General features: G+C 57.4%; 2 protein-coding genes across 2 annotated transcripts; one reads left to right on the top strand and one right to left on the bottom strand.

Moving 5' to 3' along the window:
- Positions 1 to 39: 39 nt before the first annotated feature.
- On the bottom strand, positions 40 to 9116 carry LOC135456348 (myosin regulatory light chain 2, smooth muscle major isoform). The gene is made up of 5 exons (XM_064730129.1): positions 8972 to 9116; positions 7676 to 7750; positions 2415 to 2618; positions 1224 to 1385; positions 40 to 707 (listed from the first exon to the last, which is right to left on the bottom strand). The coding sequence occupies exons 3-5, from the start codon at positions 2596 to 2598 to the stop codon at positions 535 to 537; spliced, it is 519 nt and encodes a 172-aa protein (XP_064586199.1). The 5' UTR covers positions 2599 to 2618; positions 7676 to 7750; positions 8972 to 9116; the 3' UTR covers positions 40 to 534.
- Positions 9117 to 12746: 3630 nt separating this feature from the next.
- RAB5IF (RAB5 interacting factor) lies at positions 12747 to 18677 on the top strand. Its single transcript, XM_064730132.1, has 4 exons — positions 12747 to 12949; positions 14378 to 14481; positions 16267 to 16396; positions 16952 to 18677. The coding sequence occupies exons 1-4, from the start codon at positions 12821 to 12823 to the stop codon at positions 16991 to 16993; spliced, it is 405 nt and encodes a 134-aa protein (XP_064586202.1). The 5' UTR covers positions 12747 to 12820; the 3' UTR covers positions 16994 to 18677.
- The last annotated feature ends 3201 nt before the right edge of the window (positions 18678 to 21878 follow it).

The following is a 21878-nucleotide window of genomic DNA, read 5'->3' as shown; positions in this document are numbered from 1 at the left end:
AGCACGGGGGCACGGGGCAGCACACACAGCACACGTCTGTCACACCCATCAGCCTTTATACACCCTCCAGCTTCCTGAATCCCCCAGATCTCAGGCTCTAAAGCCATAAAGCAGCCAGGGAGGAGGGACAAAGTGGGGGTTCTTTCCTGAGGGGGGAGTGTGGGAGGAGAAGGAGAGAGGCTTTTCCTCTGTGCTGTGGCCCTGAATGGGGCTTGCTCAGGCTGGCCCCAGACAGATCCCTGCAGGGCAGCAGGGGATGCTCGCCCCAGCCCCGGGACCAGTGGCATGGTGGCTTTGAGAGGAGGTCACAGCAAGGCTGGGGCGCCCAGTGTGTGGCAGAGGTGATGGGAGGGGAAGGCTGGATGGGCACACGGCAGCACAGCGATGGGAGTGCGCCCCTCCAAGCGTGTCCTGGTGCAGGGTGATGGTCCTGGGAGGTGTTTCCGTGGGAGGAGTCTGCTGTGGGGCAGCAAGGGGGGCCAGGGGGCGGGGGATGTGCAGGGCATGGGCACAAGGGGTCAGTGGCCGCGGGCTCTAATCGTCCTTGTCCTTGGCGCCGTGCTTCAGGATGCGAGTGAACTCCACGTAGTTGAAGTTGCCCTGTTTGTCGATGGGCGCCTCCCGGTACATCTCATCCACCTCCTCGTCGGTGAACCTGTCCCCCATGGTGGTCAGCAGCTCACGCAGGTGGTCCTCGTGGATGGAGCCTGCAAGGAGGGCCGGGGGCAGCGTTAGCAGGGGCACCAGGAGGGCTGGGCACAGCTCTGGAGCTGCCCGGGGACTGTGGGACTGTCTCTGAAGTGTGTGGCTCTGGAGCTGCCTGGGGACTGTCCCTGCAATGCTGTGGCTCTGGAGCTGCCTGGGGACTGTGTGACTGTCCCTGCAGTGTGTGGCTCTGGAGCTGCCTGCATACTGTCCCCGTGGTGCTGTGGCCCAGCCCCGTGCTGCCCGGGGACTGTCCCTGCAGTACTGTGGCTCTGGAGCTGCCCGGAGATTGTCCCTGCAGTGTGTGGCTCTGGAGCTGCCTGGGGACTGTCCCCACAGTGCTGTGGCTCTGGAGCTGCCCAGGGACTGTCCCTGCAGTGTGTGGGCCAGCCCCGTGCTGCTGCCCGGGGACTGTCCCTGCAGTGCTGTGGCTCTGGAGCTGCCTGGGGACTGTCCCACTGTCCCCGCGGTGCTGTGGCCCAGCCCCATGCTGGCTGGGCACAGGGGCCGGGCTCTACCTGAGGCCTCCTCGTCGAAGCAGGCGAAGGCGTTGCGGATCACGTCCTCGGGGTCGGTGCCGTTCAGCTTCTCGCCGAACATGGTGAGGAACATGGTGAAGTTGATGGGCCCTGGCGCCTCGCTCATCATCCCCTCCAGGTACTCGTCAGTGGGGTTCTTCCCTGAGGACACAGGCAGGGCTGGATGCAGGGCCCTGCTCCCCAGCTCCCATGCAAACAGCTGGAATGGCTTTTATCCATTGCAGATTGATCTGCTGGCTCCTGTTCCCCCAATCCACGAACAGGGGAAGGGAGATTCTGCCCAGTGCTGCCCCCTCAGCACCTCTCCTGGTGCTTTCATCTACACCTGAGAACAAGTTCTGCCTTGGGGGAAGTGCAGTAATAATTTGGGGTTACTGGGATGAAACCCGTGGTTATTCCCACCCCCTGGCAGCTCCGAGGAGAGGGGCAGCAGTGTCCTCACACCAGCCCCGTGCTGCTGATGTCCCCAGCACTGCTCCCCCGTGGGTGCAGCGGGGAGGGTTCAGCTGCTCTGCTGAGGTCCTGCCCCCAGCGCTGGCCCCTCTCTGCTCCCAGAGCTCCCTGGAGGAGGGAGATCCCTCCCGTGGTCAGGCAGGACCCCCAGAACAGGTTTGGCTGCCAGGTCAATCATTGACAGACCTCCCAAAGCGCACTGGAGGTACCACGGGTGGTGGGAGGAGGGAGCCATGGTCTGCAGCAAAGGAGAATGGCTCGGGGCAGGGAGAGGGTACAGAGCTGCAAGTCCCAGCCAGCCCAGCACGGGGACCTGCCTTTGTCCTCCCAGCTGTGAGCAATGGGAGGGCTGTGTTCCACATGGGGACAGCCCCAGTGACATGCTGGGGTGAGACTGCTCAAACACTCCATGGCTGCAGCTGGTCATTGCTCCCAGGGCAGAGCTTCTCCAGCTCCAAGGGTCTCTTCCCTTCTGGTGAGTGCACCTGTGAGCAGCACACAGAGCTGCTGCCCTCAGACACCTCACAAACACCCCTTCTGTCAGCTGGTGGGGCAGAGAAATCCCACCCTGGGCTCTGAGGCATCCCAGCACAGGCAGTGTGGGCACGAGGTCACCCTGGGTGTGGGCACGAGGTCACCCTGCAGCTCTCCCTGCCCCTGAGCTGGTGCCGGGGGCAGAGGGACCTGCAGGGTCACAGGGCACAGTGTTGTCCTCACCCATGGAAGCCAGCATGTCGTGCAGATCCTCCTTGTCAATGAAGCCATCTCTGTTCTGGTCGATCATGTTGAAAGCCTCCTTGAACTCCTGGATCTGGGACTGGTCGAACATGGCGAAGACGTTGGAGGTGGCGCGCTGGGGGCGCTTCTTGGTGGTCTTGGCCTTGGCACGTTTGCTGGACATCTTGGTGGCTGGGGGAGTACCTGGGGGCAGGAGCATCAGGAGGGCTGGGGACAGGCTGAGCCAGGGGGCCACAGCAGGGACACAACGCCCCTGGCACCTCCAGTGCTGTGCCTCAGTTTCCCTAGCTGTCACACACTTGGGCAACACAGGGAAATGAGACAGACACGGGGTCAGACGTGGGGATGGGCAGGACTTGAGCTCTGATGAGTCACAGAGCAGGCAGTGCTCACTGCAGTTCCCCAGGGCTGCAGCCCCCAAACCCCCTCACTGCCTGTCCTCTCTGCATATCTGGGCACAGAAGAGACACCTGGCCCAGCACCCGCCTGGGTGCCAGTCCTGGGGCCACGGGCATGGAGGTTTCAGCACTTCAGTCACTGTGGCCATGCCTCACCACCTGCCCCTGCTCTGACAGGCTCTCCAGGCCCAGCACATAATCTGCTCCAGGCACATTCCTCACACACCACTGCTTCCCATGTCCCTCTCTCTGTCCATCCATCCATCCATCCATCCATCATCCATCCATCATCCATCCATCATCCATCCATCCATCCAATCCATCCATCCATCCATCCATCCATCCATCCATCCATCCATCATCCATCCATCCATCCATCCATCCATCCATCCATCCATCCATCCCTCCATCCATCCATCCATCCATCCATCCCTCCATCCATCCATCCATCCATCCATCCATCCATCCATCCATCCATCCATCCATCCATCCATCCATCCATCCATCCATCCATCCATCATCCATCCATCCATCCATCCATCCATCCATCCATCCATCATCATCCATCCATCATCCATCCATCCATCCATCCATCCATCCATCCATCCATCATCCATCCATCATCCATCCATCCATCCATCCATCCATCCATCCATCCATCCATCCATCCATCCCTCCCACCTCTTGCTGCTGCCCTCCCTGTCCTGTGGGACACACTGGGACAGGCTGGGATGGTCCTGTGGGACACTGTGGGACAGGCTGGGACAGTCCTGTGGGACAGACTGGCCCAAGGCCAGTCCAGGGAAGGGACAGTGCTCTGAGCCCTTGTTTGTGCTGCAGCCATTCCTCACTCACACACAGCCCTGCCTCTCCTCCTGGCCAGCGTCTGGCTTGGGCAGCAGCTGCTGGGGCAATAGCAAATGAATGGATCATGAAGGGGTTCCACAGTGGAAGAGCAGAGAATCACTCCTGTGCTCTGTGTGCCCCATGCCGGGTGGGCAGCAGGACCTGGGCTCCCCATCAGTGCCCAGGGATGGAGCAGTTCAGGAGCCACATCCTCTCATGGGGACACAGCCCAGGCAGTGCAGCAGGGCTGGACACCCTGAGAGGGCTGCCCTGGGACGTGCTCTGGGAGCTGCTTCCCAGCTGGGTCCTTAGTGCTGACCCAGGGGGACCACGGGGACCTGGGGAACATCTTCTGGTGCTGGCATGGACCAGAGCAGAGCAAACAGCCTCCAGAGAGCCTCCCCCTGCCCTCCCCACACCACACCCACTCTCCAGGTCTCCCCTTCCTGCTGTCACTCCCTCAAGGGGTAGCAGGGGTAAGGGGTCCCTGGGACAGGGGACCACCAGCCAGGTCCTCAGCCTGCTGTGGTCTCCAGGTTCCCACAGCTGGGCTGTGCTGGAAGGACATTCCAAGGGCATCAGGCAGTGCCAAATCACAGCTCAACACACCACAGTGACCAGCCAGGCCCGGAGGGGGCTGGGCACTCCTCCCACATCCTGACAAGGCTCCCATCCCACTGTGGAAGCACCCACAGAACCCAGGCAGGGCCCTTCATCTGCAGGGAACATGCCCCATGTCCCCAGGAGCCCTCCCTCATCCCCCCTATGCTCCCCATTCCAGGATGGAATCCACACCTCCCTCAGCCCCTCCCTTGTGCTGACCTCACACCTGACAGCCGCCACCAAACCCTCCCACATCCCTGAACTCTCCCTCCTTCCCCAGGGCCCAGCAGGGAAGAGATGTTTGTCACCAGCCAGCCAAGGGGGCAGCAGGACTGGGAGCCCACCCTGGCTGAGCAGAGACCTCATCCCCCAGTCCATCTCTGCCTGCTGCTTCCTCCAGCCCCACAGAGCTCTTTGCAGGAGCCCCTCTCTGCGTGCCCTGCCAGGCACCACCAAGCACCAGGGACACCCCCAGGTGGCACCAGGGACACCCCCAGGTGGCACCAGGGACACCCCCAGGTGGAAAGGGCCGGTGACATCCCATGGCAGCAACATGGGAAGCTCAGTTCAACACCACAACACCACCAGGCAGAGTCAGAGCCAGAAATAAAAGCTCTGCTGCTGGCCCATGGCGCTGGGCTCAGCTTTCAAAACACATCCAATTATTAGCAGAATTATTAGCAGAAGACTATAGAAATAAGCAGGAGTTTTGCTCTCACCACATGAATTAACATTATCCAAATATTTACCCTGCCCTGACTGTGACCAGCAGCAGCACAGCTTGGCACCATCTCCACAGAGACAGTGCTCTTCAGCAGGATGAAGTACAATTTTGACAGTGCATGGATCTGCAGTTTGATCCAAAATGTGCCCTGGAAAGATGCTCAGTCCCAAGGTCCAGCTCAGTCATTCTGTCTGTGCTGTTTGACAGCTGCCTTGAGCTGGCTGGGACTTGGGAAGAGATTTTTGGGTCAGTGTGGGGAGAGGTTCCTGTGCATGGATTCTGTGCAGGGACCTGCAGCCAGAGCTGATTCAGCTGGAGCAGTCCCTGCTCTGCACAAGGGCTTGATGGCCACGCTCCCCTGGTAGCCACTCTTTGTGGGATTCCCAAAAACCCAGGAGCTCCAGGAGCACTGCAGGGAATGCCTGGCCATGATGCCCTGCAAGCTGGGCTGGCCTCAGCTCAGACCAATGGTGCAGCCCCCAAAGCTCCAGCGTCCCCTCAGCAGGAGGGACACACAGGGACACAGGTCCTGCTCCCGTCCCAGCACTGCCCCAGCCCAGAACTGTGGATCCTGGGCAGCAGAGCCAGGAGGTCAGTGCTGGGTGACAGCCACACACTGACCTGGTCCCCAGCTCACCCTGTCACAGCTGCCCTTGTTCCCTTGTCCCTCTGCCACTGCTCCTGCCAAAACAATTTCCCAGTCTCCTGCAGTGGAGGCAAAATGATCTCCTGCCAGGCTTGTGCCTCCCCACATGAGAGCCAGGCCCAAGGGACCATGGGCTGACCTACAGAGCTCATAAATTAGTAAATAGTTTAGTTTGAAAGAGGAAAGGACCCACAGTTATCAGAAATATAAACTGCCATGTGTTTCCTCCTTGGTAAAAACCAAGCAAGCAACCCCATCCTGGTGCTGCTTCCTGGCTGTGCTGGGGAGGGTGGGACAAGCCAAAGGGACACCAAAGGCAGTGCCACCAGGGCAGGCAGCCTGTCCCAGCCCCATCCTTCCCTCCTGCCTGCTTCCAGCCTCCCCTGCAGCTCCTGCCGTGCTGCCTGTCCTGGCCAGAGCTCACGCTGGGCTGAGGGCGCTGTGACAGCCGGGGGACACAAAGGAGGAGAGACAGGCAGGGGACAGGGCAGAGGTGGCAGCAGCCTGTCCCCAGTCCCGGGGGCGTTCACACGGATCCTGAAGCTCTGATCTCCCAGGATATGCTGCTGAGGGTTTCCCAGGGGGGCTGCTCAGAAGCTGCTCCAGCAGGAGCCACCTCTGGACGTGCTGAGGAGGCTGCAGTGGGACTGCCCTGCTGTCCCTGTCACAGCCGGCAGTGACATCTGCTCCAGGGCCATCTGCTCCAGCAGCTCCTCCCCAGGATCCTGGCACCATGTGCCCAAAGCTGGATGCTTTGGGTCAGGGAGACAAAGAGCGATTCCAGCAGCCTGGGCTGTCCCAAGGGACATTCCTGCAGGGCAAACATCGGCTCCTCAGGGGGGACTGTGCTCCAACCTCTGCCCAGGGCCCAGGGACATTCCTGCAGGGCAAACATCGGCTCCTCAGGGGGGACTGTGCTCAAACCTCTGCCCAGGGCCGCTCCCCAAGGAGAGCTGTGAGTACCAGCGAGCCTTGAGCAGCCACGTTCACTGTGGGCAAGCACCGGCCCCAGCACGTGCAGCCCCCTGGCAGGTCAGCAGCTCCCACCCTGCTCCAGGGTGGCACAGGGCCGGCAGGGTGAGCTGGTGCCTTGTGCATGCCCCTGGCACAGGAGGGGGAACATCGGGGTGAGCTGGTGCCCTGTGCATGCCCCTGGCACAGGAGGGGGAACATCCTGAACATCCTTCCACCCTAAAGCTTTGCCAGCCGCAGGCACCTCTCGCAGCCCCGGGGCTGCTCACCGGGGGAGGGAGCAGGGAGCAGCTCATCTTCCCTGCTTTTTTTGTTGTTAAACCAGCCCTTTCCTACAGTACAGCCCTGCACAGGATGCCATGGGATGTGGCATTGCTCAGCTTCACCAAGGAGGGTTTCTGGTGCTGGGGGAGCCCCACTGCCAGCAGAGGCAGTGGGAGCTGCAGGAGGACTCCTCAGCCCACTGGCCACTGCAGGAATGCAGGCAGCTGCCATTCTGCTCCTTTTATGGCCTTATCAGAGATGTGGGAAAGGGAGCCTGGAGGTGAGAGGAAAGCAGACCCTGAGCCCTGGGCTGTGTCTGCAGCCCAGCCACAGCCACCAGCACTGATGCCAGGGAGGAAGGGCATCATCAGTCAGAGCAAAGTGTGCAGCGAGCCCCGGGGAGCCGAGCTCATCCCAGCCCTCCCCAGCTCCCACCGCACTCTGGGGACATGGCCAGGCCCACGCACAGCTGTGGGGCTCAGCTGCAAGTTCAGCAGATGGTTCTGCACTCGTTGCTTCCCACCAATGGCAGGAGACGAGGAGCTCACCGTGTGACACACACACACACACACACACACACACACTCACACACACACCCCCCTCCAAAGCTCAGATCCTGCAGCCCCCAGGAGAAGCCCTGGCACAGACACCTCGGTGTGCAGAGCACCCAGCCCCTTCCCATGCCCGGGAAAGGCACCACAGGCACAAGGTCCCCGTGGCCTCGGGCAGCCAGCAGGACTGTCCTGGCCGGCGTTTGCTGTGTTCCCAGGGGAATTAAGGGGCTCACCTCGGCGGGGGAATGTGGCCGCAGCGCCTCGGAGGGGGGAGGTGGCCGCAAACTCCTCCTACAACCTCACAGAGCCTGCCAGGGAGAGAGGAAAAAAATTCCAGCGATTGAAGGAACCCAACCATCTTTGGTCAGCAGCAGCGGTTGTTAACACTTGGGGATGTTCCACTCCAAAGAATTCAGCTCCGGCCGCCCCCTTCTCCTACACATCCATGTTTTAGAGCTTGCCTGGCTTTTATCACAGTCGAAACATTTTGTACCAAAAGGGCATGCTGGGAGGGAAGCCAAGAGGGCTTCAAGTTTTCATGGGAAAGACTAAACAAAACACAACATCCCTCTGCGCTTAAGGCTGAAGGAAATGAGCTAAATAAAGCTTTTCTGCCTTAAAGAAGTTTATTGCCTGAAGTGGCTCCCAGGCCACTGGGGAGATATCTGGAGCATCATGCATGCATCCGGATCTTGGCCCTGGTCACCAGCAAAACCACTTGGAGGAAAAGCAGATGTTTCAGACTGGAACAGTCTCAGAGATCAGGAGGTGGGTGAAGGCACGGGCAGGGATCTGCTCCTGCGGCTCTGCCGCCCCGGGGAAGCCGGGCTATCCCAGCTCCAAGGCACTGCAGACAGCCACCCTCAGCTTGGCTCGGGACCCATCCCCACCTGCCCTTGCCGGGACTGGCCAGAGGCTGCCCGGGGACAGGATGCCCGGCAGGGCACACCGGGGATCCTCCTGCAGCCCCGACCCGTCCCAGGGCTGACCTCGGCACCAGCTCCAGCACCGCAGAGGGGGAGGAACGGCGGGGCTGCCTCCCTCTGCTCCCCGAGGCAGCGGGGCCAGCTGCCCCTGCTCTCCCGGGACGGCTGGGGCTGCTTCCCCTGCTCCCCGAGGCTCCGTCCTTCCCGCTGCATCCCCTGCTCCATCCCGCCCCTCTCTCTCCGCCGCGGCCGCTCGTTCCCATCCCGGACCGCTCGTTCCCATCCCGGGGCGGTCCCGTTCCCATCCCAGACCGCTCGTTCCCATGCCAGGACAGCTCGTTCCCATCCCGGGCGGTCCCGTTCCCATCCCGGGGCCGCTCGTTCCCATCCCAGACCGCTCATTTCCATCCCGGACCACTCGTTCCCGTCCCGGGGGCGGTCCCGTTCCCGTCCCGGATCGCTCGTTCCCATCCCGGACCGCTCGTTCCCATCCCGGACCGCTCGTTCCCATCCCGGACCGCTCACTCCCATCCCGGGACGGTCCCGTTCCCATCCCGAACCCTTCGTTCCCGTCCCTGGGCGGTCCCGTTCCCGTGCCCTCACCTGTCCCTCCCGGGAGCTGCCGGAGCTGGGGCCGTGCGGGTTCTGCTCTGCCGCTCTGCGGACGCGGCTCGGCGGGGCGGGCGGGCCCAGGGTCCCGGCCCGGCCCGGCCCGGCCCATACAAGGCAGAAGAATGCGGCGGGGCCGGGGCCGCGGGGCCGGGACGCCCTTATATAGACGAAAGCGGTGGCCACGCGTGCCCCGTGCCGCGGGGGATGCGCAGCGGCACCGGGCACCGCCAAGCCCGGTGACACGGGGGACACGGGGGACACGCCCCGAGGGTGGCACTGCCCGGGGCACACGGACACCTGGGGCAGCTCCGGCTGTGAGGGGCAGGTCCCTGCTGGTGCGGCTGCCACAGCACCGGAGCCCTGGGGTGTCTGGAAAGGCCAGAGAGTGTCCGCAGGCTGCACCGTGGGGGCCACACAGGGAACGGTGGCCAGAAGGGTCAGGCAGCCCCTCAAAGGTCTCTAACAAGTGGCCTGGGGCAGAGAGCAGCTGGGAACCGCCCCAATGCCAAGCAGGGATGCAGAGCCTGCAGAAACAGGGATGGGGAGCTCCTACACCCGAGGCGGGACTCTCACTGATCCTGGGACACCTCTCCAGGGCAGCAGCTCTTGCTCACTGCTGCCTTCCCACCAGCAACCCTGAGCCTCATCACAGTCCTGCAGCCACCAAGAGGAGCTCCTGGTCCTGTGGGATCCCGCTTGGGAGGGTGATGCCCCTCCAGACATCATCCCAGAGGAGGTTTATCTCTGTTTTGTGGGGTGCCACAACAGCAGGGGCAGAATTGGGCCTGCAGAGGAGCAGGAAGGTGCAAGAGGGAGACACAAGGAGTACTTCTGAGAGGGACTGTTCTCCTGGGGACCCAGCCCTGAGTGGGCAGCTGTGACGGTGTTCACAGGGGTCCGAGGATGAGGGAAGAGACAAGGATCTGACTCCATGTTTCAAAAGGCTTGATTTATTATTTTATTATATATATTATATTAAAACTATACTAAAAGAACAGAAGGAAAGACTTCATCAGAAGGCTAGCTAAGAATAGAAAAAAAATCATGATAACAAAGGCTTGTGTCTCAGACTCTCTGTCTGAGCCAGCTGGGCTGTGATTGGCCATTAATTAGAAACAACTACATGAGCTAATCAAAGATCTACCTGTTGCATCCCACAGCAGCAGATAACCATTGTTTACATTTTGTTCTTGAAGCCTCTCAGCTTCTCAAGAGGAAAGATTCTAAGGAAAGGATTTTTCATAAGAGATGTCTGTGACAGGACTGCCCAGCTTCAGCATTCCCAGGAATTCCATCACTGCCCATGGAGACGTGGGAACCTGAGGCTGAGGACCAGACCCTGACCAGAGGGGACAGCAGGGAGCACACAGGCTGCACTTGCAGCAGCACAGATGAACAGAAATGAGCAGTGGCACAAATTAATCTTCAGCTGCCTTTCTCCTGCAGGGCATCACTGCAAACAACAGCTAAAACCTCCCAAAAACTGTTTCAGCCCTGATATAAAAGCAGTGGTTGTGCCCTCTGGCAGGCTGGCCAGACCCTGCCCCAGGCACGGAGCTTGCTCCCACTGGCTCAGAAGCTCAGACCTGCTCTGCCAAGAGTCTGCCTGACTTGGGGACATCCTCCCCATGTCCCTGTGCTGCTTGGATGAAATCTGCAGGGGCATTGCCTCCCCTGGGCAGCCACAGAGCTTCCTGACCCTTGGCTGGAAGCAGGCATCCTGCCTGCAGCCCCTCTAAGGACGGGCTGTGGACTCAGAAGCCAGCAGAACGCAGGAGTAGAGTTGGAAACGCTGCTGGAAGCTATGCCAGGGTGGAGACAAGCCAGGGAAAGCACAGAACCTTTGCCATGCTCGTGAGCTGGACAGGGAGCCCCCAGAAGGTTTGTCCTTTTAATAAAAAATAAAAGGAAAGAGGGGGGGAAACACACACACCCAAAATAAAAATTATTTTTAAAAAAGTAAGAAAAAAAAAAAGAAGAAGAAAACACCAAAAAACCCCAGTCGGGAGTCAGGCAGCCTGAGCTGCCACCCCGTGGCTGGTCCCAGAGTTTTCCCAGCCCCAGCAGGGCCCAGGTGCTCCCAGGAGCCCCGCAGGAGCAGGACCCGCTGCAGCCCTCGGGGGTGGCTGCAGTCCCTCACTGAGCTCTGCGTTCTCTGGGCAGGGGTCCCGGAGCCCTGCAGGGGAGCCGCTGGAGGGGCTGCAGGCACACGGCAGCTCCTGCAGCTTTGCAGCCCCTGCAGCCCTTCCTGCCTTCCCTGCCTGTGCCCAGGGCTGCCCATGCCATCCTTTGTCCCTGCTTCCACGTGTATGCCACACACATCCCTTACCAGGGCCTGTTTGTGCCCTCTGGCACTTCTCCTGTCTCCCTCTGGCTCTTTCAAGCCCAAATTCAATTTGCTTCTCTCTCTCTCAGCATTAGGCAATGGAAATGGAGTAAAACAAGCCATTTTTTTTAAACAGTGTGAATTTTAGGTCAGTTCCCTGACCCCAGGTGTCATCATCACCATGTAGGCATTTCCATCCCTGTGAAGTGGGGACAGGGACAAGGACAGGGACACTGTTTCCACTCTCCCCAAGCACCTGAGGAGTGTCTGGGGAGCAGGGCTGGAGCCAGGACACGTCTGGCCTGGCCCTGCCGTGGGGGTCAGAGGCAAAGGAGCTGCCAAAGTCACAGCCATGACCCCACACTGGCCCCTTCCTGGCCATGCTGCCCTGGCTTGGAGCAGCCTCTGGCTTCTGGCAAATGCCCAAGGGGCTGGAGGTGATCAGGGCCTGATGGCCTTGCAGGAGCAGGGCAAGATACTTCTCCATAAACCCATTAGAATATTGCATAATCTGTATTTCAATTGCACTCCCCAGCTGGAAGTGATCAGAGCTCTGGGACAAGGACCCCACACAGGGTCAGCCTGTACCCACGGCCTCCAGGCCCTGCTGGCAGCAAAGCAGCTGCTGCTGCAACCTTTGGAGCTGCAGGCAGGCTCTGGAGATGCTCAGCACATCGAGTTTGCAGGCTGTGGGACAACAAGAAATGCAGCACCTCGGGCCTGGGGCTTGTTACTGGGAGAAAGGAGCAGTGGGGTTCAAGGTGTGCCAGTGCCAGGTGGATGGGCACAGCAGGGAAGGGAGGAACGGCTCCACACAGGGCTCAGTGAGGATCCCCACAGGATCCAGGGCTTCCAGCAGTGCCCAGACGGCCCCAGCAGCATCGCTCAGCTGCCAGGGACAGCTGGAATATGGAATATTGTCACTGAGGCCCCTCTCTACCCACACAATCCATGCTGAGGAGGTTACAGAGAGAGAGCCAAGCACACCCTGCCCACAGCATGCAGGAGTAATTCCTGTGTGCTTCCCCAGGAGTGCAACTGGCCTGAGTGCCACTGCTCCTGCAAGGCAAGGACACAAAAAAGAGACAAATCTGTAGGCCTGCACCGGTGATAACTCTCCCCACAGCCCCCACACGTTCAGCTGCTCTAAGGTCAGCTGAATAACCAGGTAAGGAGCTGCATGACCCTGTGTACCTACAGATACACCCAAGCCCTGTGGAGCCCCTCAGCCTGGCTGAGCACCGGGATCCCCCCGGGGCCTGTTTGAGGGCTCGGTGACCCTGCAGGGCTGCCAAGGGCTGTGCCCCTCCCAGCCAGGCCAAGACTTGACTTGGACTTAATTTGACTTGGACTTCCCTTCCCTGCCGGCCCCTCTCGGCCGCCGTAGGGGCGGCCCCGCCCGTGTCACGTGCGGCGGGCCCGCGCGGCGATTGGCGGCGCGCGCGGGCCGGGCCGGTTCCGGGCCGGGCGGGCGGATCCCGGCGCAGGATCCCGGCGGATCCCGGCGGAGCGGGATGAGCGGCGGGCGGCGCCGGGACGAGCCGCCGCACCCGCAGCACCACGCGGTGGCCAACGGCGGCGCGGCCGGGCGCGGCTCCGTGTGGGGCAAAGCGCTGCGCAGCGACTCCGCCTGGCACGACAAGGTGGGACCGGGGCGGCGGGACCGGAGGGGGCCCTGAGCGGGGGGCGGGACCCGCCCGGCGCGGCGGCTCCGTCCAGCGGGGGTGCCGGAGGAGCCGCTGTTCCCGAGCACGGTTGAAGCCCGTGCGGGGACCGGCGGGCTGAGGCGATGCCGGTGCCAGGGCCGGGGCTGTGCCGGTGCCGGGGCCGTGCCCGCAGCCCGGAGCGGCGGGGGCGGCTGTGCGGTGAGTGCTCGCGGAGCGCAGCCGTGTTCCTGATCCCCCGTGCCGGCACATGGCTCTTTGCTCTTTGGGCGTGGAGCCAAGGGAAACACGGTGTTGAGCCACCTCCGTTACTTTGGGCTTGTGGTTTAACCCTCTTCTCGGATACAATAAAAATGTCCCTTGTACGGTTCAAGGACGGCAGCCGGAGCTTTCCGGAGTTTCCCCGTGCCCGTGTGCCCCTGCGGTGCCTGTCCCGTGCCCGGAGCCGCCGCTGCAGCCCCGCCGTGCCCGGGCACACAGCGCGGTTCGGCCTCTGCTCCCCGCTGCTGGCTTTGCTTTCGGCCTGGGGAAGGGGCTCGCTCTGTTTCCCTGGGGCTCAGACAGCAATCTGTGTCGCTTTTTCCTTACCTGGGGCTCGTGTGTCCCTGCCCCCTCGCCTCTGGCACACAGAGCTGGAATTTCAGAGTCAGCAGGGGAGCAGGGACGGCTGTGCCAATGTTTTGATTCGGAGGCGAACTGAAGGCTGAGCTGCCTGTCCAGTGCAGTGACCAGAAGAGATGTCTGTGTCTCACACGGATTCCTGTCTTCTATGAGGAGCTGAACAGCTGGCACATGCCACAGGCTTTGGGGGATCACAAAGGCTTTGGTGTTTGGGGGGATGCTGGAACAAAATCAGTTCTGGGGAGGCTGGGAAAAGAGATGTGAGCTGAAGTGAAGCTTATTAAAGTGTGAGCCCTGCTGCTAGGCTACAGTAACTACAGGAGTGTGGCCCTCGGACCGAGGGATGAGCAGAGCCCTGCTGCTCAGGAAGCACAGCAGTCCTCATGGCACCAGTGAGATACAGCTGTGCTTTGGAGCTGCCCTGAGCCCCAAAAGCTCTTGGGTGCAGGAGGGCCTGGGCCAGCGTGGGTACAGCACTCTCAGAGCATAAACAATTCTTTAAATTTTTATTCCAGGGGATTATTATTGCCCCTTTAGTAAATAAGGGGACTAGAGACTTGTTGGCCTCTGCATTTGGCCCATTGGAGGACAGAGCTGTGTGTTTAATGTGGAAGCAGAGTCCAGGGTGCACAATGCCTCAAGCTGCTCTATCTGTTCTGAGTGCAATATTTTATACTCTGAGTGGGGAACTAACTGTTCAGTATGCTGAATTTTCACCTGTTAATTGTGTGGTGCCTTAAAAAATTGAATAAATGCCAACATTTTTCTTGTGCTTTGTCTCCTCAGGACGAGTTTTTAGATGTGATCTACTGGTTCCGGCAGATCATCGCGGTTATTCTGGGAATCATCTGGGGAGTGGTTCCACTGAAGGGATTCGTGGGAATAGCAGTGTAAGGTTCATTTCCTTTTCTGTCTGGTGTGTGTTCACACGTTTGGGCTGGCCTGGGAGCCTGTTTGAGGCTGTGCTGTGAGCAGTGGGCTGGCTAAAGGCGGGCTCTGCCTGCTCTGGGTCTCACAGCCAGCCTGTGGTTAACATGAAATTCACCCAAATCATAACATGGCCAGCAGTCTCTTTCTCCTCAGCCTGATTAATACTTCTAAACATTATTACTTGTTTTACTACTAAAAGGGGCAATGGCAGAAGAAGGGAGCTAGCATTTCAATTGCCTTGGAGTGTGTCCTGCACGTGTGGGAGGGGCTGGCAGTGTGGTGCCTGCTGGGGTCACCCAGGAAGGAGCATCCAGGGGGGAAGGTGTGCATGTCCTGGTCTTTGAGCCCTGCTCAGACAGGAGGCTCTGTCAGCAGTCAGGGACAGCTGCTCTGAGAAGAAGAAAAGGTTTGCTCACAACATGAGAGGCTGGATCCCAAGCAGGCACAGAGGCACCAGCAGAGCTCAGCAGCACTCCTGGCTTCCTGACACGGCCCTTTCAGCCATGGGGGGGGAAGGCATTGCCTGAAGGGGGTGTGTGTGCATGGAATCCCTGGGAGCCAGCTCACCTCCCCTGAGGTGTCTGAAGGCTGCAGTGAGTTATGAAGAGAAAATCTGTTTGGGCCTGACATGTGCCTGCAAGCGTTCAAGGGCCAGCAGAGGTGGGGACACAGTCTTGCTGTCTGCACATCTGATCTGGGGAGCCTCTATTTGTAAATATCTCTGCCTAGCCAAGGTCTCAGTGGTCAAGCTCCAGCCTCACAGCTTTTCTTAGGCAAAATTCCATTGTCATCTTGTCCCTCGTCCCCAGTGTTCTGGTTTTGGCAAGAAAGGGCAGGAGTGGTGCTGCAGCAGGAACCAGGTTAGCTACAACAAACAGTTCAATCTGAAGTGCCCCCAGGAACAGTTCATTATTCTTACTTAGTCACCATGAATTGGCAAGGCACCTTCAGGCACCTGAGCCCATTCCTGTGCTAAATGTAATCAGGAAGGATTTGGTGTACAGTGGAAAACCAAAAGTTTCTGGAAGTGTGTGTGTGGTTTCTCTGTGCTGTGCAGTGACACACCTGCTCCAGCCTGCTGCTTGTCACCTTTTGTGTGTGTGCTGTCATCCCACCCTTCCCACACAGCCTTCCTTGCAGGGCACGGACCTGTCCCAGCCCCAGGCTGGGCTGGTGTGAAGCCAAACCTGCCTTAGGACAAACAGAAGGTTGTGTTTGTTCTCTCTGCTCAGCACAGACTGGAGAGCACTGAGGTGTCTCAGACTGAACCCTAGTGCTGGGGCTCCAGCACTATTGAGTCTCTGTGGCCCTTGTTTCTTCCCTGTTTGGTCCTGGCATGCTCACAGAGATCCAACCCTGATCATGGAGGTGACAGTTTTCCCTCTCAGCTGCCTGAGAATCAAGAAGCACACTCAGGTTCTCTCTGGAGGCAGAGCTGCTGTCAGTCTGCAGGACAGGAGAACCTGCAGGTTTGCACATCTGAGGATACTTCCAACTTTTGATTTCTGCCTCTTGAGCCCTACTAGGAGTAGGTTGTGCCTTGTCAAGTGAACTTCATCCCAACCTGGCAAGCTCACCTGGAGGGGCTCTTTGGAGGCAATGTCTGAGCTGCCTGGGAAGCACTGCAGGAAAAGAATTCCTCTTTGCTTCCTCTCTGTTGTGGATGGAAGGTATTTCACTGCATGGCATGTGGGACACCCACAGCCTGTAGCACTGCAATGATGGTTCCTGACCTCTCCCTGCAGATTCTGCCTGATCAATGCTGGTGTTCTGTACCTCTACTTCAGCAGCTTCCAGCAGATAGATGAGGAGGAGTATGGTGGGACGTGGGAGCTAACGAAGGAGGGATTCATGACATCTTTTGCACTGTTTCTGGTAAAGCCTCTTGCTGTCTTTAAGATGATTTGTGAATTGTGTTGGTGCACTTTCTGAAGAGCTGGGAAGAGAGCAGGGGAAGTGGTGAGAGAAGGCAGATGTGTTAGCACCAGGTTCCAGTGCTTGGGATTGCTGCCTGTGAAACACAGTGCTGACACCTGGGGTTTCTCTGTAGTAAAGGATGCATCAACCACTCCCTCCTCTGTCCCAGATTCCCTGGTGGAGTTCCTTCCATTCCATCTCGAACTAGTTACACCTGGACTGGTCTTTGTTTTTCCTTTGCTCCCCTCCCCCAGGTATCTGATCACAGCCCTTGATTAGCTGGTGCCTCTAAATCCCTGGAGGGGCTGTGGTGGGATTTTCATGTGGGGAGGCTGGCAGACAAGTTGGATGGCATCATTTGGGACAAGTGGTGATCCTAAGATCTCCCCAAGATCACCTCAAGCTGGAATTCAGTCCCCTGTTGAGAGCAGGGCCTGAGGCTCTGTCTGTTTGCTGTGTCTGACACCTCTCCAGAGGCATCCAAATAACCTTCCCTTCCTTTCCTCCCCACAGGTGGTCTGGATAATCTTCTACACTGCCATCCACTATGATTGACACAGTCTGCAGCATTTGCCTGGTAAATCAGTTGTCAATAAATAAGAGAAGGTTTTAATAAATGCTAGTCTTTAGTGGACTGGTAGCAAAGTGGGGAAGTCAAACCAGCTCTCCTCTGTACCAGTGGTCTGGGTAGCCTGGAGGAGCCCCAACTCTTCTGCTGGAGAAGCCTTTGTCTGTTTTATATACCCATGAATTATTGGAACTATTAAAAAGCCATTGGAATTTTTGGAAGTGGTTCAAGACTGTTCAAATTTGGAACTTTCTGTGACTCTAGCCAGTAACTCTTATCAAACTCCTGTGCCGAAGGTTGAATCTGTTAATTTAATGTATGTATGCCCTTCTGTTTGAAATCTGTCATTAAACTCTGACTTGTCTTCCATGGTTGTCCTTAGACAAACAGTGTTTCAAAAGCAGTTGCAGGTACGTGGGCAGAAGGCACAGCAGCACCCAGGACATGAGCTGGTGGCTGTCCTTCCTTAGCATGTTTTTGTAGTAACCAGATCTGAATTGATTAAACAGACTGTGTTGTTACCATTTCTATTTTTTTTTTGTTTTGTTTTACTTGCAAATCGGTTGTCGATCTGAATTTTTAAATGCTTTTTGCTGAAGATAAATTTTTAAGTGATTTTGCTAGGAAGAACTGATTCATTTGGTGAACCAAGATGTATTCAGGAGGCTCAGAAGCTCCACTGCACTCTGCCAGCCTGACTACCAAGTTGCCATCACATACCTCAGAGCTTCATAGTCTCGAAGGAGTCATTCTGGAGATACCCTGTTAAATGTTAGCGTTTCAATTTGGTTTTCAGCTCTTGAATTCAACTGCTCTTTGTTCATAAATGCAGGACACTAAAACACAATCGAGGCAGCTATTATCTTAAAAGCAGAAGTACCAACTTGCAAACTGGGCAGAGTATGCAACCTGTGGTTTGGGAGGTGCTTGACCACTTCATAGCTCAGTCCCTCCCTAGTCGTGCCCTTTTTGTGCATCAGTGGGGAGTCTCTGCTTTAAGGTATTTTTTAAGAACGTGTCTTTCAGAAATAGTCCTTGGGAAACACGCACAGTCCTTGTTATTGTCACAGGACCTTGTAGTCTTGTTGCCATGTGGTCCTTGCTTCTCTAAACAGCTCAGGCACCCAAAAAGAGTCCTGACCTAACGCTGCCTTATAGTGAGGGGTTGGTAGTTTAGTGTGCTCTTGCTGCAAGCCTGCATTGCCTCCTCTCTGGTGGAAGTGCCACAGCCTGGCTCTCACTGGGAGTGCAAAGCCAGGGATCTCAATCTCCAAGTGCTGAGCCTGGGCGAGCCTCCATTCTTACCAGGGAAAATCTGTCTGTTCTTGGGGAAGAAACAGCCCTGGTTATTTTAGGACCTTGGGATGTCAAGGGAAGAGTGCAATAGCAGACAGCTTCTGCTACTTGTGAGTGGCCAATTTAAGTAAATTATCTCAAAAAAACTTCTTTATTTTCTCCTCTCTATCCCCAAACTTGCCCAAACTTTTAGTCTGCTACTTTCTCTTCCTCTCCTATCAGCTGAAATCATTAACTTTCTATGAGAATTACATAACCTGCTAGTGCTAGGTCACCCTTTCCTGCTGGCATCTGTCTGCATCTTAGCTGCTTACAGCCATCAGTAAAACCATTGTATACTTGAAATGCTCCAATAAATGTTGCCTGAATAATCCACTGTGCAGCTTCTGTGTCCTCTGGTCTTTGATGTTTTGTAAAATGCTGGGAGTGTGGGATTCCTTTCAGAGTTGGATTTTTTGGTAAAGTTTTTGAGATTCTTAGATCTCTTGTGCTGCACTTTGAGAAGAGGCCAGAAGTATTTGCAGTGGTGGCTAATGCTTAGATCCATGCTTCAGCTAAGCAGGCTAAGCCATGTTGCCTGTTCAAGTGACTGTCCCTGCCCTGTGACACTGAGCCAGCGCTCCCTCCAGAGTGCTCAGGTGTGCTGTGGAGCAGGACCTGGAGCACTGCTGCACCATGTGCAGAGAGAGTGCAGAGCTGCTTCCCTGACCCTCTGCTCTAGTCCTTGCTTGCCTCTGCTCCCCCCAGCTCAGCTCCTTGGACAGCTCAGTGCAGTTCCAGTGGCTGGAAGCTGAACCTGAGCCAAGGAGGATCATGACCATGAACAGACATTGGCCTCTGGTATCTCTAAGGCTCCTTGTAATGAATTTACTGACTGCTGTTGCCCAGCTGCAGGCTTTTCTCTCTTCAGGTTCCTGTTTTAAGGTTCCTGGTATCCCCTAGGCTGGTCAGCAGGAGAACTAAATCTTTGGTGCCTGCTCATGAAGGAGGGAGTTCATTTTAAGCTCAAGGCGATGTGGCAGCCAGCAGAAGGGAGCTGAGTATCTTGCAAACGATGAGAACTCTAAATACAGGGAGCACTTGCAGAGATTTGAGAGGCTGACACAGGAATGGTGTAGCAGAGAGCAGGGTTTGGTGCTGGGAGGACAGGAGAGCCTTGGCTGACAGGAGCAGGGAATGTGGGAGAGCAGGGCTTGGGCAGCACCCCTGCCCTCATTTCTGCACTGGCACAACGAGCTTGCTCTGCACTCTGCACTCCTTGGTGGGAAAGAGCCAATGGCTGGTGGGGCTCAGTGCTACCACAGAGCCTCAGTCGGGGAGAACAGTGTCCTTCCTGCTCTGGAGAGCTGGGCTGTGGGAGCCCCAGCTGCTGGACACACTTCCAGCAGCAGCTGTATCCCCATGGAGCTGACACAGAGGCTGCACTGCCCACAGTGCAGCTCCCTGCCAAGCTGCAGACCTGCAGAACATCACCTTGGCTTTCAGCAAAGAGCACCAGTCTCTGGCAGGAGAGAGAGATGCCCTGGCCTAACCTTGTTGAGAGGTGAGCAGCAAGTGTTCTGTGTGGTGGAACTGGTAAAGGAGTTTCTGATGTCCTTGGCCTCCAGGCACATAATGTGCTGAAATTAATGCAAGTTACTGTGGGTGTTAAAGGGAGAAAACCGGGGTGGGTGCCAAGGGGTGTTGGAGGGTGGCTGTGCCCCCAGGCATCCCAAGTCCTGCCAATCCCAGCTGTCAGAGCCCAGCTAGACCTCACTGAGCAGTGCCTGTTGGGGTGGCAGCACCCCCCAAGGAGCCTCTGTCCTCTTCATGGAGTGTCACCATCTCTGCAATTCCCCAGGTTGATTTCCAAGCTTGCAAAGATTGCTCACAGCTGTTGGCTTTCTGCTGCTTACAGGTGTCACGAAGCTTGTAACATTGAGACAATATATTCAAATAAACTTCTTTTATAAACCAATTAAACTAGATAAACCAATTAAACCTCAGCCAACAGATGAATACAGATTCATGCTGTGAAGTAGAATTGGAACCACCTGACTGTAGGAATTCTCAAGATTTCAGAAGGGTCCCCTGGAATGCACAATCCCTATGCAATGAGCTGAGGGCTCTCAGCCTCGAGGAGCTTCGTGCTGACCCTCAGGGAGAGTCCCCAACTGCTGACCCACAGCTCTGAGGAGCAACTCCACTGTCCCCCAGCGTGGCTCCTTCCAGAGCCTGTGGGATCTGATCTGTGGTAGGACAGAGCCACATTAACCTTCCCTGACCGGGGCTCTGACCTTCTGCCCCACCACAGCCCCAGGGGGGTTCCCCCAGGCTAGAGCCAGCTGTGACACAAGGGGGTGGCAGAGGGGCTCAGGTGGCTGCTCCTGCCACAGCCAATTGCTTGTCTTAAACACCAGAGAGGCAGAGGCTGGGCTGGTGGGTTGATCCTCTGCCAGGCAGTGGGTGGAAGAGGATGCAGTATGAACATGGCTCCTGGCCTTGTTGAAGATGCAGTGGTGGGGAAGGAACCCCTCCAGCTGCTGGGGATGGAGAGAGTGGACAGATGCCTGAAAGTGGAGCAAACTGAGACTGGTTTGCAAAAGCCAAACTATCCTACTCCTGTCCATATTCCTATTAATTTATTTACTATAGCTGGCAATGGTCATGATGCCCTCAGGCTGCTGGAGGCACAACCAAAACCTTGCCAGTGCCTCAGCAAAGGAAGATTTACAAATCCCTGCATTGAGAAGCACCGAGCCAGTGGAACTGCTCATGCAGGGGATTAGCTGGCTCGTTGGAGGATGAGAAAGTAGGACACGTACCTGTCAGGTGACCTCCCCAGATCCAAACAGCACTTCACATGCTCGGCCTCCCAAAACAACAGATGTCCAGGATACACTGGGGCACTAGATGGATTTTTCAGACCTGGCAGCCAGAGACAAGTTTGTGTGCCAAGTCAAGAGAGGCCAGTGTTGTTGCAGGGATAAGGAATTTACACAAATTTGGACCACAGAGAGAAACATCTTCCATCTTACAGTTATTTTACTGGTGGTTTTTAGGTCAATCTCTGGAAGAAGTGCAAGGGAAAATTTAAATGTTTCAGCCAATTTGATCTTAGAAACATCCACATAATCCAGGCCCCTCAAGGCATATAAACCAACCACAACTCTGCCAAATGGGAGAGCTGTCGGTAAGCACAGCTCAGGCCTGCCCCAGGCATAACTGGCCCTGTGTCCCCATTTGGGCTCCCCCCGGTTTTGTGCTGGCTCCCCGTGCTGCCCAGCAGCGTCAGCCCCTCCTGATACCTGTGCTGGTGCTGCTGGAGCCAGGAGCCACCAGTGCCAGGTGAGCCTGGCCAGCCGCACCTCCAAAGGGCACCCAAACCCCTGTGCTGCAGAGGGAACCTGCAAAGGGCACCCAAACCCCTGCGCTGCAGAGGGAACCTGCAAAGGGCACCCAAACCCCTGCGCTGCAGAGGGAACCTGCACACAGCACCCAAACCCCTGCGCTGCAGAGGGGACCGCGGTGTCCCGCTCTCATCCCAGAGGGACACACGCACGAGCAGGCAGCGAGGGAAGGCAGAGCAGACACCCG

This window comes from Zonotrichia leucophrys, chromosome 20 (assembly GCF_028769735.1).
Source record: "Zonotrichia leucophrys gambelii isolate GWCS_2022_RI chromosome 20, RI_Zleu_2.0, whole genome shotgun sequence".
In the NCBI taxonomy this organism is placed as follows: domain Eukaryota; kingdom Metazoa; phylum Chordata; class Aves; order Passeriformes; family Passerellidae; genus Zonotrichia; species Zonotrichia leucophrys.
Note: the sequence above shows the minus strand (reverse complement) of the source record. Positions and strands in the feature narration are given on the sequence as shown.